Genomic DNA, 17,002 nt, shown 5'->3' on the forward strand with positions numbered 1-17,002 from the left:
TTTCGAGACCCCTTGGTAGCGCATGGTATCCACTCGTGAATGGAAGTGGCCCCCCGGGGTGATGTCACAAGCCTGGCAGGTATAGCGGTGGTCGACCGTTGTCCCATTTTTCCCATCATTGGCATTTCCGTTAAACTATTGTATATTGTATATTTTTTCTTCATCACACTTTAAATTGACTTGCCTTAGCCATGTTTGACACCTTGATACAAGACGAATTTATTACGAAATCAACAGTTTCAAAACATTCACCGCACTCGCTTCCCCTAGTCTACAAATGTAGACCCAAATCTGCAGTGTGTGTACCTTAGCTGATTCAACGAGTCTGTATAGCAGACTAGGTCGCTCGCCCTTTCAAACCAGTAGCAGATCCCACCTCACGAGCCATTCAGAGTCTGCATAGGAGACTACGCTTCCCCCTCCAAAAAATACCCTAAATAGTTCATAACATCCAAGCCATGCAGCTCCTTTTTCATGGTCTTATTATACTTAACTTAATGTAATGTTTTATTAAAGAGAAAATAAAGACGGGTTGAGACTATGAACATATAGCCCTATTCCCAAAGTGTTTGATATTTTTTATTTCATTTACAATCCACAATTAAAATTGTAGCAAACTCATTATTGAATGCAGATCGGGAGCAACACCTTCGGAGTAAATCCAGGTGTTAACTTACCCCAATCCCTTCTATATATATTTTTTCTCTAAAACAAGCTAATTAAAATGACTAAAGAATATTTGTCGATTGACTGGACTGACACGTAAAGTCATTTGCTAAGAATATTTTACTCATAATCAGACTTTGTCTAAGTCAAATTTGCCATAAACTAAATGATTTGATTAGAAAATATTCAAATTGCTAAAATAACAATTGCATTCAGCTGAACCATTAACAAGTCATTTAGATTCTTCGGTTTCTAAAATTATCTTAACATGGCCGAAGGGGGCGCAATCATTGCACTGAATGTACAACATCATGAAACGGAATGTTCAAGCGCTTTTTAAAAGAGAGTCCACGTAAAAAATATCCTTTATATTTTGAAGGTCATTTAATTTTGACATTTAAACAAAAATGCCTGCTTTTTTTCCAATAATTTCTTTTGTTTTAGATTGTAATATCCTCACCCTTCAAAAAACCGGATATCCTCAACGCATGTTTATAAAACCTTGTTCCTCTTTACATCGCATAGGGCTCCCAATCTTTGTCTTTTCATGATCAATGTCGAAATCTCGTAGTTTTCGCTCACCAGTCGTTTGCAGAAAAGCGAGTTGTTCTTGGTCACGTGGGCGACGCGCAACATTTTCTGTCCCTTCCGCGCGGCTTCCTTGTTCTCTATACCGCACCCCGTAGCGTAGTCCCGCATCATTCTCCTGAACGTCCGTAAATCTTTATTAAAAGTAGCTCCTCCCTCCTCTATCTTTCTCCATAACGTCCTATTGAAATGACTGTAAAGAGAAACATCGGCACTGTTCCACTCTCTTATTTGTTGCCGTTGTTCTTCGGTTATATTGGACGTTCTTGCTCGGGCATTTTTCCTCACGTATAATATATCTTTGAAAGTCCAGTGCATTAGATTTTTGAGAAGAATGAGGGACTCGTCGAAGTGTTCTGTTATGAGAACCAAGTCGAGATGCTCATCGAGCTGCTCAATCGTGTCATTGACGATGTCTTCATACATGTGGATAGCGCCATCTTCGGTGAATTCGAAAAGCTGTCCGTTTCTCGAGTAGAACTTGGCATGGCCACCCCTGGCGGAATTCCAGTAATATTCAGGCTTACTCAGAAACGTTGCGATGTTCGCAACGCTCGTGTTCCCCCGCCCACTTTTACTGATATGCATGGAGCTCGCAGCGCCGAAAAAGGAAAACGCGCTTTCCCACTGCGCGCTCGGCTCACGGAGGATAGACACATACTTGCAATCGGATTTCATGAATCGTTTCAGGTTTTCTAGATTTGGTAGAAACCTCAGATGCGCTGTCATCATGCTGTAATTCCTGTAATGTGTGTAGTCACCCGTAGCAACGCAAAGCGGAGGCAGGAAGCTGCGAGGTTTCTTTTTAGCAAGTTTAGACAACCGGAAATGGCCATGGATCTTATCTCCCCGATTGAAGAGAAACGAGAGACGATGCTTGTACCCGAATCGGTTGAGAATCGATGCCAAAGTCGTCCCGCCAGTTTTATGGGTTTTAACAAAGACGAGGCTTGTTGCCGGTTTAGGGAGTTGTTTCCGTGATACTGATTGCACTGGTTCCACATCTAGCCCGGTCTGTATGGTTTGCACGACGGTAAAACCATTGTGGTGGCTAAAGATGACACACATCAAAACGGCAACGATGGTACAGATTAAGGGGATCATTTCTTTCTGAAAATAGAAAGAAAATAAAGAATGCAAATGTTACCAAGTACAAATGATGACTGAGGGATAAAAACGTTTTACAGAATGTAAAACACTGCTGAATGCGATTAAAAAAACTCCAAAACTGAGGAAACCAAATGATTTATATTGTTATGGCATTACTTGGCGAGTTAAACTTCCGTAATTTCGTCATTACATTAATTGGGTAAGGGAACAATTTGTTTCTACATTGCTACTTCTACATCAAAATTTAGCTCTATCATTCAAGAGAAAAATTGCGTTTTTCCGGGGCAATTTTGAGTAGTGAGGAAAGTAAGAGAGGATATTTTTTCTTCAAAGAGAGAAAGAGAAGAAAAGGGTATAAGAAAATACTCTCGTGGTGGATCAGTATGAACCTTATTATTCAACTGCGAAAAAAAAAATCGAGTCTGTGGCCTCTTACAGATTTCCCTGCTGCCGCCCGCTGGAAAATATGATTTCGATAGAATTTTAATGATAATTATAATAATAATTATACATGCTTATATAGCGCTTAATAATTGTCAGAAGTCTCTAAGCGCTCTACAGTATATGCAGCATAATTACCCTGGCTTTAGCAGTGCAGCTGTTACGCGCGCTGCGTTTAAAGGAATAAATTCCTGCCAGGTACCCATTTACCTCATCTGGGTTGAGTGCAGCACATTGTGGATCAATTTCTTGCTGAAGGAAATTACGCCATGGTTGGGATTCGAACCCACGACCCTCTATTTCAGAGTCTGGAGACTAATCCACTGGGCCACAACGCTCCATGCTTAATGAGGAAATTAATTCCTTTAAAATGATCAAGCTAAGGAGTTTTTAAAAAGTCGCTGCCGAGTATGACAAAGACCTCGTCTTAGTGGCGATCGATCCGATCAACCACAACTATGGATGGCCAGCATCATCAACATCTATTATGATGTTTGTTCAGAATATTGTCTAGATATGATGTATATTCATCCATTCATCGTCCTCTTATGTGATTCTTTTTGTTTACTTAGGATATGTGCAAATTTCCTGTAGAAATAAATATGTTGACGTTCCTGGCTTTCCATGGTTGTGATTGATTGGATCAATCGTAACTCCTTGTGAGAAGGGGCCCAGGTTCCCATATCTCTTCCGAGTATATTCCAAACCCAGGGGCCCGTCTTACAAGAAAATACGTTTGATCCGATCAATCACAACTATGGAAAGCCAGCAACGTCAACATCTAAAGTGTCCGTTTGTTCAAAATATTTTCTAGATGTCATGGATGTGGTGCATAATGACATATTGTTTTCTTGAAAATTCAGCTGGTTCTCTTATTTACAAGGGACATCATGCAAATTTCCTGGAAAACAGTTATGGCAATGTTGGATTTCCATATGGTTTAAGGTGATAAGATAAATCGTAACTCATGTAAGACTGGGTCCTGGTTCGCATATCCCTTCCGAGTATCTAAATCTTCCAAATCCAGGCAGGACTTTAAAACCCACAAGAAGTAAACAGAACGAACCTTCCTGAGTTCCATCCTGACTGGTATATGGGCAGACTGGCCGTGGTTACAGATGCATCTATGGCGAAAGTATCACCACTTTCTCATTCTGCTAGCTTGCATCCTCGTTCCATGTCTCTGCTGACATGAAAAATGAAAATGATTACAGAGATGATATTAAAAAAAGCTATGTACGCCTAACATCCAGCCTAGCTGCCGCTCTACCAGTACCGATGTCGTCTAGATCTGGACGTTATTCGTTCGGAAAACCGAAGAAATAACCACTAACGCCCAGATCTAGACTAGACTCGTGTGTTAAATTGGCACTTACAATTAAAAATCATGAAAAACTAAGGATAAAATTCGGGGCGATTTTTTTTTTACTACCAGTGGATATGTAGGATATATATATTGCAATTCATATATGACCAGAATAGGGTCCCTCGACCGGCTCATTTAAGAAATAAGCCAGCATTTATAAATATAAAGACATGACCTGATCGAGGGATCCAATTCATCACCCGAAACAGTAAAATAGCCCTTGTCCTCCCGCCAGTCATAATATTATAGTTTCAAAGTTGGTGATATTTCTCTCCAATTTGGGGAAAAGGAAGTTCGGGGGAGCGTTTCATGAAAGAACTTGTCAGACGTTTTGTCCGGCAGACAAGTCCTGTTTTATCCGACAGTTACTATAGTAACAGTGCTTCTTAACCAATCAGAATCCAGGAAAGTTGTCAGATCTGACAACTTGTCGGACGAAAATATTGATGAAACGCCCCCCAGTAGTTACCCTCCATATCATAGAATCAGCGTTAGATCGACACACTTTGTCAATCAGCTATATATATTTAAAAAAAATGGGAATGGGCTGGCTCGAATGAATATATTTTGCGGGATTTTTGCCCTCCCATTGTTAGGAGGCCCTTGCGATCTATAGGGGGGGCTGAATGAGTGGATGAACAGGTGTCCGAACGTATATATTGCTCAATGTTGACCAAATCATCGACATTCCAAAGTGTTGGTGTACATTTTTCTTTACCAATAGTCGATTTCTTTTAATCTTTAGGAAAATATCAAAAAGTCTTCATTATTTCTCCCCTTTCAATTCGTCATTTCTCTTTGTATATAGATTCTTATCTGCATAATAATTGGAAATCTATTTTGTATTACTGATTTATACCACATACAGTTATGAACGTTTTTGTTTATGTTATCATTGTATACATTTTAAAACAAAATGTTCATCCCAAATGAATGAAGTTTGTTAATAAATTCAAATTCAAATTCATACTCTATTCGTGGTTAAGACCATCGTGGTTTAGGGGGTTCTTTTCTCACTTTTGGTCTTTTTGACACACTATTCGCGTTCTGCCCCTACACTGTTTAGAAAATTTATCCTTGAAATAAAAGAAGTTCTGCAGCAGAGTCTCAAGAACACCTGTAATCTTACTATATCTTACTATACTTATTATATCATGTAAAATTACTGGAAATGGGTAAGGTGTTTGGAACCTTACAAATTTCCTTAAATAAAACACCCTTTCCCCTTTTTAAACAAACCTGTTCTTTAAATTGCGGAAAAATTCCTGTTTTGTGAATTTACACAATGATTCTTATATCACTTTTTGCATAATCTTCTCTTTTTTCTGTAAAATCAGTTTTTTTTTTAACAGTGTACCCGCGAAAGAAAAAGACCGCCTTTCTGCTTTATTTTTTTTTTGGGGGGTCGCGCACGTTGTCCACTCTTCAATGGCAGTTACCCCCCCCCCTATCAAGAAGGCAGAAGGTATAACTCTAGAAGCCTTTGGTATGACTCGGCCGGGGATCGAACCCACGACCTTCCGTTCATGAGGCTGGCGCTCTACCACTGAGCCAACGTGTCCGTTCACTGAGAGATGGAACATATTGGCCTATAATATTGCCAAACAGCTGAACTGAACGAAGAAAAGTGACCGTGAAAGTGAATGGAACGATCAATCACACTGCAAAAACTCTGGTGGTGATTTAACACCAGCCCCGAATCTATATATGTCCACACCAGAGAAGTGTTAAACAACACCAGTATCGTTTTGGTCTAACACCAGATAGGTGTTTATACAACACCAATTAGTATTAAAACAGCATCGGGTCGATTCCAAACTGGTGTTGTTTTAATGCTTCTCTGGTGTAGACATAATGGTGTAGACATTAGTGTAGCGTTGTGGCCCAGTGGATAGTATCCGGACTTGGAAACAGAGGGTCGTGGATTCGAATCCCAACCATGGCGTAATTTCCTTCAGCAAGAAATTGATCCACAATGTGCTGCGCTCAACCCAGGTGAGGTAAATGGGTACCTGGCAGGAATTTATTCCTTGAAACGCAGCGCGCGTAACAGCTGCGCTGCTAAACCAGGGTAATTATGCTGCATATAATGTAGAGCGCTTAGAGACTTCTGACAAAGTAAGTATTAAGCGCTGTATAAGCAAGTACAATCATTATAATATAGACTCCGGGCTGGTGTTTATCAACACTGGAGTTTTTGCAGTGCACCTGTTTAAATAAAGTAGGTATTCTCATCCCAATACTTACCAACTGATTTTGTCACCACTCAATCAGCGCAGTGTGCAGGCTTGTACATCCATTATGGATCCTATCTCACGGTACAGATGATGCCTGGTTCAAACAACTTCTAAAAGCATTTCGTGCAAGAAGATAATTTCATCAATAGGCCACGAGTATTATTTCTGCCGTCTATACGGTCAGTCTATACGGTCAGCTACTACGCCGGATAGCTGATTTAACTGAGATGTAAAATGGTAAAATGTTTCCCATGCAGTTGGTGATATTCATCCATTTATATACAAGCTTGGCATTATTCCAACAAAAGCTACCCTGTCAGGTCCCTACTTCAGAACTTGAGTTACCATAGCAGAGAGAGATACATGTAATAATTCCCGATCAGCGACAGGAGAAATCATTAGATGCTACAGATCAACATTGGTCCTACTCATCTGATGACAAATATAAATAGACCATACCTGTGAGAGCATGGACCTACTGTCATCGTATAAGCAAAATACAGCTCACCGTAGACGCATGCGCAGTTATATTGTCGATAACTAACTTCCAGTACGGTTTCCTCTTGTGTACTGCACTGGATAAAGCATCACTTCTGTATTTCTACATCCAATTGTTAAAGGTCAGGTCCACCCCAGAAAAATGTTGATTTGAACCAACAGAGAAAAATCAAACAAGCATAATGCGGAAAATTTCATCGGATGTAAAGTAAGAAAGTTATTACATTTGAATTTTAGTTTTTTTTTTTTACAAAAGAGTGATATATGCACAACTCAGTGACATGCAAATGAGAGAGTTGATAATGTCTCCCACTCACTATTTTCTTTTGTTTTTATTGCTTGAATTATGCAATATTTAAACTTTTTTACAGACTTGAAAATAAGGGCCAACTTGACTGAACCATCTAGTATAAAAAAATGCTAATCCCACATGTTCAGGGAGGAATTAAATGGGGTTTTTTTCACTTGGCAATGAGGGAAAAAGTGGAATATTTCATATAATATAATACAAAAGAACACTGAGTGGATGACGTAATCAGTCTCTTTATTTCCATACCGACCAGGATGTGCATATAACTGTTTTGTGAAATTAAGCGAAATTTAAAAGTCACAACTTTCTTATTTGACAACCGATTTTGATGAAATTTTCAGTGATGTGCTTGTTGGATTTTTCTCTTTTTATTCATATCAACCTTTTGTTTAGTTGGACTTGTCCTTTAATGAAGGAAATCGTTATTAGTCGAATACTATAGTCCTACATCCGTCATTTGTTCAACCGGTGCAGGGGCACGTTGCATAGAACATTTGCCATAATGATAAAAACAAACTCTGGCAATATTTTTGCCAGAGTTTCTTTAATGTGCAATTTTCAATGGCATAATTTTGTGTGATAAGAGTTTTTGTTTCTAATTTGCTCGTGTTTTTTTATGACAAAGGTTTATGCAACGGGCCCCAGGGATTTTTGAGGAGACAGGTTTGTTTCTTGATGCATTGCGCTGCAGTTGCGTGCATCCATGTATCCTCTGGTATGGTCATTATCCGGCGAACAATTTATGATTTCATTGCACAGAATAGCCAACATTGCAACGTGTCAACTCGATGCGGAAATTATATCATCGGATTGCCTAACGTAAGACCGATAAAACTCAATTTCTTTGACCTTTTCTCCTCTCTCCCACTCTCTCTTACTTTAGGGAACCCATATACCGTGGACCCCATGGACCTACTACTCTGACTTGACATTCATCGAGCAGCTCTGACTATATCCATCCATCTATGCCTTGCTTTCCATTTGGTTCCTTTATTTTCATTTCTTTTTATTATATTATTGTGATTTGCTTTACATTGCATTGTTGAATTTTGGAATGAAAGAGAACTAATGCAATCAATCAATCAATCAATTTTACACTCTGTTAAAGGAAATTGAGTGAAATTAAAATATATCTATCTTTAATAAATCTTTAACTGGAAATCTAACTAGTAGGCCTACATCCTCCGTATCTCATCCCACCCTCTTTTACACACACACACACACACTATTCATCTGCCTCAATCTCCCTTGATCTTTCTCCCTCTCTCTCTCCTCCCCTCTCTCTGAGTCATTTAAAATTTATTCCCAAGAAATGAAAATAAAATTAAATCAAATTACACAAACAGAAATCCCCAACATCAAATCTCAACTCTCCTCTTCTCTCGAACTCTCCCCCCCCCCCCTCTCTCATACACACTTTCACTCCCCTCCTTTCCCTTCACCCATTTGTCCCTGCCTCTCTTCTCTCCCTCTCTCCCCCTCCTTGCCTTATCTCATTCTCTCTCTCTCTTTCCTTCCCGCTGCTATTGGTCGAGGGTGATTGTCACTATGCGGTTATATTGTGGGCGTGTCATACCGATCCCAACAACAGGTGGGAACCTTAATCTTGAAGGTCCAATCTTATTTTCATTTCTTGGGAATGAATTTCTGATTACGTGATCAAGATTGTACTCCATCCATGCGCTGAAGGTGAGTGACTCCATCATCAACATCGCGAGTTGAACTTGAAATACGAGGTACTAGCTCGACATGAGTATGGCATATTGTGCCATTATTGTGTCATTACGGTGATCTCCCGCATCCCCGGTGTCAAAGCAAATTATTACTCTGTGTCTCAAAACGTGTAGCCGACCCTAGTCTATCGATTCAGACCCGTTTGAGATAAAAACACGACGAGTAATTTACAAACGTATCGAAATCAGTCAAGGTCAACAACAAAACATCTGGGGAAAAATGGAATATAGGGAGACGTGAATCTTGGGAGATTTAAAGGGATGCTTCGTGATGGAACCTGAAATGTAATGCCTATGCTCTATACTAAGCCTATATGGGAAATATATAATTATATTCATAATATAAAAAAATGATACAGTTCAACATTGTATCACATAGGCTATACGGCCATTGGATCAATAACCTACATGGAGGTTTGAATTGATTTGATTCTATTTACATGTAATTTCCACTTTTTAATAAGTAGCCGTCCTGAGGATGAGACCATTCATTTTAGACCTCGTCCCTTCATTTGCTAATTACTTCCTGGTATGAACGCATATGTAACTCAGCGATAAAACACACCTACCCCACCCCCAAAAACTCAGAACAAGGTATGATGTGTGTACACTGCATAAACTCCGGTGATGGTTTAACACCAGCCCAGAATCTATATATCCACATCAGAGAAGTATTGAAACAACACCAGTTTGGAATCAAACCTTGATGTTGTATAAACACTCATCTGGTGTCAGACCAAAACGAAATTGGTCTTGTAAATTAAGAGGCTTTTTTATAGGAGGAAATTATAATTTGTTTAACAAATTTTCGGCATTACTCCTATTTGTTTAAGATCAGTATGCTCGATCTGTAATGAAAATCATAAGATCAGTATGCTCGATCTGTATGAAAATCATAAATCATAAGTCAGAAAAAATTGGAACCAGTGGGATTCGAACCTGCCATCTACTGCTTTCCGGGCAGCGACTCAACCACCAGGCTATTCTGGTTCACGGCTAAGCCACGATGAACTGGAATTCAAATACCCTCGATCCTCTTCTTTCTGACTCATTACTATTCAAATGCCGTCCGCCGTGGACAATAGATAGTAAATTAAGAGGCTTTTTTATAGGAGGAAATTATAATTTGTTTAACAAATTTTTTCGGCATTACTCCTATTTGTTTAAGATCAGTATGCTCGATCTGTAATGAAAATCATAAGATCAGTATGCTCGATCTGTATGAAAATCATAAATCATAAGTCAGAAAAAATTGGAACCAGTGGGATTCGAACCTGCCATCTACTGCTTTCCGGGCAGCGACTCAACCACCAGGCTATTCTGGTTCACGGCTAAGCCACGATGAACTGGAATTCAAATACCCTCGATCCTCTTCTTTCTGACTCATTACTATTCAAATGCCGTCCGCCGTGGACAATAGATAGTAAATTAAGAGGCTTTTTTATAGGAGGAAATTATAATTTGTTTAACAAATTTTCGGCATTACTCCTATTTGTTTAAGATCAGTATGCTCGATCTGTAATGAAAATCATAAGATCAGTATGCTCGATCTGTATGAAAATCATAAATCATAAGTCAGAAATCATAATGCCGAAAATTTGTTAAACAAATTGAAATTGGTCTTGTTTAACACTTCTCTGGTATATATAGATTCCGGGCTGGTGTTAAATCAACACCAGAGTTTTTGCAGTGAATATGTGTGTATATAGGTAATAGCAAAGGTTTTATTCTCCATAACGCTGGACCGATTCAAGAACATAAAAAAAATTGTTTTCAAATGTCTCTCATGACAAAGCGCAACCAAGAAGTCTTTGTCGATTTTTTTTGGTGAATCAAAACGTTCCTGGACTCTGGACCAACGACATATTTACAATTTCTCGTCAGCTGCGAGACCTAGGATGAACCTGCTGCTCCGTTTTACCAAGTTTCGCTTAAGACTTCCCAGTTATTCGTTGTCATTTGACTGGCATTTCCATTACATTATGTTCTTGAATGCGTCGTGCGTAGCGGAGCGAAAAGTCTCTTTTGTATATCATCTAGTGTGAAAGTATTCGTAAAACTATTGCAACGCTGCACATTTCGAGAGGGGTAAAAAAAATCCATAAAGCATGAATTTCCCCTTTGACAATAGACGTGTATCCATATTCCCAATTTATCCCCTGATCAGTGGATTTCAGGTAAAATCCGTCGATCTGGTTTCAAGCTTGCGACCGGAAAAATATCATACTTACATCGAATCCATTAAAGAAGTGCTGCCGGTTCGTTTGGTTTCGAAAGAGAAAAATCTCGCGCAAAATCTTGAAAAAATATAGCAATACGGAAGTTGACAAAGTGGTGACATTATTTTATTAGGGGGGGGGGGGCATTTCATAAAAATTTGTCAGCGCTGAATGAATTTTAAGTTCCGACAATTTCAGGTAATTCCTCGGATTTCATTAACCATGTTTACTATGATGGGCAGAGACTTTGGAACATTTAATTTTTATTTAAAGTGTGTGTGGGAGGGTGGGGCTGATATTGCATAAGAAAATCACAATCAGATGGTAGTTTTTCCGTTTATAGTTAACGTTTATTGGTAAAAGTGTGTGCGTGTGTGTGTGTGTGTGGGGGGGGGGGTATTCAAAACAAAAAAAAATGCCCCTAGCCCCGCTTCCAGTTCCGGGGCTCATTTGCCTTCATTGCTATACATGTATATAGTGACTTTGCTCACTGTGTGTAAAGCTATATATGAATTTTCAGCCTCGATCCCTCGAGTTTAATTTGGTAAATCCCAAAAGTGCATGCCTTTCTCTCAAATTGCTTCATTAAACGAATGTGAAGAGTTGATGATTACGAAATAAAAACGTGATTTGGATCTGCACACACGGTCGGTAAAAACAGGGAGCCGGGTGGATGTTTCAAAAAGCTGTTCGTACGTTAAGACCGATAGTAAGGACGACTAAAGAACCTTTCTTACGCGCTAGATAATTAATGAATACCATACACGAGAATGGATCGCCAGTCGTTTTTAAAGTCGCTCTTAACTTCTGGATATCTTTATGAAACACCCACAAGGGCACCTGCGGTAAAAAAGCTGTTTAGAATTTTCTTGATAAAACGCCGTTACTATGAACTTTACAGTAGAAAACTCACATTGCTGTATCATGGTTATCCCCTTAAAAGAAAACCAACATGACACTAATGTGGTGTATGTTGCAAGAAACTTGCAATCTATTGCAAGTCTACTTTTGGTCTCTAAATCAATCATATATCTTGCAATTAATTGCAAATTCGTGATTAACTTGTAATCTGCGAGCAGAGTTTTCTGATTTTCCGCGGTTATAAATTGATCTGTCAGTTGTAAAATTGCCACAGAATATTGATTGCAAATATTTTCTTGCAACACCCCCTAAGAAGCACTCCCAAATTTCAACAATTCAAGTGCAAAACAAACCGCTTTGAAATTCTTAATAGTTCTCTGCTAATCGGTATACTAAATGAAACTTAACCAAATAATTTCATCTATTCTTAAAATATGATAAAGAAATTGTGTTTGGTTTTGATAGTTCGCCAACACTTATATGCCTAAATGAAAAAAAAATGTAATTTCGATGTCTGCTTTTTTTTATTGCTGTATCAGATTCACCCTCTGCTTCTGAATGATTTCTTCTTTGATTTAATCGTCTTAACAAAATTTAAAAGACTTCTCATGACATGCATGATCTAATAATGGACAATCCTATGTTTGCATGATTTAGGATGTATATTCGTGTATCTTCACATGCTTTCTACCATGTCTACATGGACACACAGGCATTTTTCAATTTCACATTTCATACTTCATTAATAAATGTATGGTTGGGAATGCTTTGTGTTCTCTCTCTCTCTCTTTCGTCTGTCCTTCACAAAACATTAAATTCTAAAACTTTTTTATTTCTAAATTGGGTCGCAGATTTATAGGGTATGCGGTGGCCTAAAAGGGATGGTCCAGGCTGAAAATATGTATATCTTAATTAATACATAGTGTTATGTGATGATAAGACATATCTCACATATTCAATATTATATCTATACATAATCAATACTTTAATCAATACTTCTATACAGGAAGTATACCAGCTCCAACTTTCATTAGAAAGTATTACTCATTCTTCTTCCAGCTAAAACTTCTGACGCACACACATTTCATGGGTTTCTTATTCACTACATTTCATGTTCTCCATAAAAGATCAACTCCCCCAATTCAGAGTAAAGTTATGGCGTCCAAGGTTGACCAACACCTGTTTGATCGTAGAGTGTAGACCAGACCAATATAAAAGGGGTTCACTTCTGAACCAAAAGCAGATTACTTCAGAGAATGCAGATTGGTTATAGATTGGTTGCAGATTACTTTACAGATTGTTCCAGCATACAGACAGCTACAGAAGAGTTTATATTTTATACTGCAGAGTATAGTCACCATCAGACTTACTCATGTTCCTGTATTATTTGTTAACATCATCATCAAGTATTTAATAAATGTATATATGAACTGTACAGCTTTGTATTGCTTCGTCTCATTTAAAGTCTGGTTGAAAATAAAAGAGCAATAAGATCCAACCCCAACACAACAATAGAGTCGAATTCACTGAGCAAATTGCCGAAAATTTCATCAAAATCGGATAACAAGTATAATAAAATTATTGAAGTTTGAAATTTAGCAATATTTTGTGAAAAACATTCGCCATGAATATTCATTAGGTGGGCTGATGATGTCACATCTCCACATTCCGTTTTCTTATGTTATTACATAAAGTCAGCAATAAATATCTAATGCACTTAATCAGTTGTCAATCCAATTTTTCTAGTTCTTGGAGGAAAAAATGAATAAACAATATTTCACATATTAAAATAAAATACAAAAGAACAAGTGGAAATGTGACATCATCAGCCCACTCAATGAATATTCATGACGACTGTTTTCACCAAATATTGCTAAATTTTAAAATTCAATTACTTTGTTATCTATTATCCGATTTTGATGAAATTTTCGACATTTTGCTCAGCGAATTCTCTTATATACTTTCAGCCCGGACCAGCCCTTTAAGACAGGTTTGATCATTCACACTGTTAGGTAAAACAGAAGATTTTACATAAGAAAAATACAAAACAGATTTTCCAGAAAGAAGTAACTAAGTCATTTTGTAAATTGCTGAAACCTGAAAGATTTTATACAATTTTTATAGAATTTATAGAACAGGTCTGTTTCAAAAAGGGGGTAAACAGTTTTATTACAATAAATTTGTAAGGTTATACACATACCAATAATCTATTTTCTGTAATTTTACAGAAATGCATGTAATATTACACAGTGCAGTAAGATTACAGGCATTGGCGGCGGAATTTTAGGGGGACTGCCAATATACATTATACTCCAAACTCCTCAAAATACAGATGAAATACTTGAAGATACTTGTGGCAAAATAAAAAAGCTAGTGCCCATTTCCAAAATTTACATATTGCTGATTTCCTCAATATGCTGAATGTTTATATTGCAGTCTCTTTTTTTTCATGCATATACATGTAAGTAACTATGGGGATCGTCCCCCACCTCAAATGTTTTTCGGGGATCTCCCCCCACCCCCCCCCCCCCCGCTTCCGCTGCCTATGATTACAGGTGTCCTCGCTGCAGGTTTTTTTTTTTAGTTGAAATTTTCTAACAATGCAGGCGCACAATTATCATCAATACATGCCCTTTGGGATATATTTACTATTTATTGTTCTTTCACTGCATGTGGACGGGAAGTAAATAAACCTCTTGATTTTGCGATTTCACATGAAAATCTATTTTATTTTGTATCTCGACAATACAGTGCGTCCCACAAAAAAGGAAACCTGGATTCCCATCTCTTTTGAATTCAACGACAAATGAATTATGACATTTCATTTACATAATCCTATAATTCAATTCTTCTTTATTTTGATAACTAATATGAGACGAACACTTCATGCGTTAATAAGCAAGACGAGTTTGAAATTTTAATTGGAAAACTGAAATAGGACAAGATTGGTTCGTGATACGATCGTGCTTGTTCGCGGATTGGCTCATTAGCATTTCTTTTGTATTCTTTATCAAGATTCTCTCACTGATCCTGAAATGAGAGTGGATTCAGATTCACAAGTAAGTTTCTGCAGCAATTGTTTCTGATCTGGCTCAATATTCATTGTTTGTAATCTGCCATGCGTGCATGAGCGATTCGCTGTTGGTTTCAAACGAGAGATGGGATCCCACTCTTGCCTGATATAATAAGTACCACATTTATCGTAAAAACATATGAAATCTATCTCCAAAAACGGGTTTCCTTTTTTGTTAAACACACTGTATAATTATAAAACCAAAATAGAAATAATGATAAAACTACTAAAGGATCACTGAGGGAACCATTGTTTAGATGCATCGGGGCACTTTTGGGGGCTGGGCGTCCAAATCCCGACGAAAGGGAATTATCCCCTGACCCCCTCGAAAAAAAACACCAAAAAACCCCACCAACAACAAACGGAGGAAATAATTATGTAGATTCCTTGTCCCCGTTTCTCTCGAATATGAATAGAATCTAAATTACTTACTAATTTACTTACTCACTTATTTACTTAGTTACTTTATATAGATGTTGTTTGAAGGTTTGCATGGTGGCATGTACAATTGCTGATGTGGTTTACGGTACACCATGTGGAGTGTTATAGAAACAGTGGATAGAAGAAGAGAAGAAGTGGATAGGCGAGAAAGTGGAGATTTGAGAATAGAGTATTCTTTCTTGAAAATAGTCCTGAAAAGGACTGTAAACCAGAAGGAATGTTGAGTGAGAACAGCTTGAGTAGTAGAGCTGGTGATGAGATGCTGGCTTGAGTCGGCGAGTAAAGATGATGAGTAGTAGAGAGACTCGACGTTTCGGACAGGTTGACTGTCCGTCTTCAGGAGTGAGTGTTTGCTCGGCGTGCGGCGGAACTTTATAAACTCACTCACTTACTTAATAACTTTGCAAAATCACTTTCAACTCATCCTCTGTGCAAGACATGACTACCTCTAAAAAACATACAAACATATCTTTTCGTCGTACAAACGACTATCAACAATTTCCAATAAGAACGACAAGATTTAAAAACAGTCCATTGGCTTTTTTGGTTGACATACTCTACAAAAGACTAGGAAAGGTAATACAAAATGGTCATCCCCGCCCCATCATACAGTTATTTTTGTCATTTAAATAAGTGTCAGTCTCCTATCCTTCAAGTCTACCGTTCATATTACACTCATTCATTCAGTGCCATTTATGCTTTATCTAAATAATTTATTGTATTAACTTTTATATGTTTAGCCATTTTTAATGCATTCTAATTCTACTATGGTTTTTACTATTTAATAATGTGCCAACACCAACATGTAAACATGATTTACCCAGCTCTTGCTGTTTTTTTTCATGATTGTTTACATGTTTGATTATCAATAAAGACCATTTTTAAAATTAGATTAAATAATCCAATTAATTCTAATTTAATTTAACTTACTTATTTACTTGTTGGCCGTTAACGCATTATGCCTCCTGACAAGTAGGGCAGCAACGAAGGATCTCCTCTCGAGGCGGTTCTGGGCCTTCTTCTCGATCCTCCCCCTAGTCATGTTCACTGACTTCGTCTCCTCCTCAACAGTGCAAATGTAATGACTGCCAACATACATCATATTCGAAACTGTACAATCATCATATTTTATAGGGGCATCAGCATTATCTTCTCTCTTTCAAGAGACCTCATACACGCACGAAGAGGTATTACGTAATTAAGTTAAAATCTATAATACGTAGTGAAAACCTCGGCGCTGCTCAGAATGCGTATCTTTTGTTATCACGTGTGTTTGGCAGCCTTGAGCGGAAATCCTTTTATCGGTATTAATCAATAATCAATGCGTGGAATCACTCTTCTCCCCTTTTAATCATGTTTATGTCTGTCTCTGTTTATCTCTCTCTCTCTCTCTCTGGGGGGGGGGGTGCGGTGTTTGGGGGGGGGTGATCCTACAGCGAGCTTGTATTATCCCGGAGCT

The 17,002-nt window shown here is 38.0% G+C and overlaps 1 protein-coding gene across 3 annotated transcripts; it reads right to left on the reverse strand.

Moving 5' to 3' along the window:
- Nucleotides 1-554: 554 nt before the first annotated feature.
- Nucleotides 555-16,733, reverse strand: LOC121417353 (galactose-3-O-sulfotransferase 2-like). Of its 3 annotated transcripts, none has more exons than XM_041611032.1 (3): nt 16,474-16,733; nt 3,872-3,991; nt 555-2,364 (listed from the first exon to the last, which is right to left on the reverse strand). In XM_041611032.1, exons 2-3 carry the CDS (start codon nt 3,884-3,886, stop codon nt 1,159-1,161), a joined length of 1,221 nt encoding a protein of 406 aa, XP_041466966.1. In that variant the 5' UTR covers nt 3,887-3,991; nt 16,474-16,733; the 3' UTR covers nt 555-1,158. The 3 variants fall into 3 exon arrangements, with proteins under 3 accessions (XP_041466966.1, XP_041466967.1, XP_041466965.1); XM_041611033.1 differs by lacking the exon at nt 16,474-16,733 and adding an exon at nt 6,419-7,064 and having other exon boundaries at nt 3,872-3,988; XM_041611031.1 differs by lacking the exon at nt 16,474-16,733 and adding an exon at nt 6,419-7,063.
- Between the last annotated feature and the right edge of the window lie 269 nt (nt 16,734-17,002).

Source organism: Lytechinus variegatus, chromosome 6 (genome assembly GCF_018143015.1).
Source record: "Lytechinus variegatus isolate NC3 chromosome 6, Lvar_3.0, whole genome shotgun sequence".
Lineage (NCBI taxonomy): Eukaryota > Metazoa > Echinodermata > Echinoidea > Temnopleuroida > Toxopneustidae > Lytechinus > Lytechinus variegatus.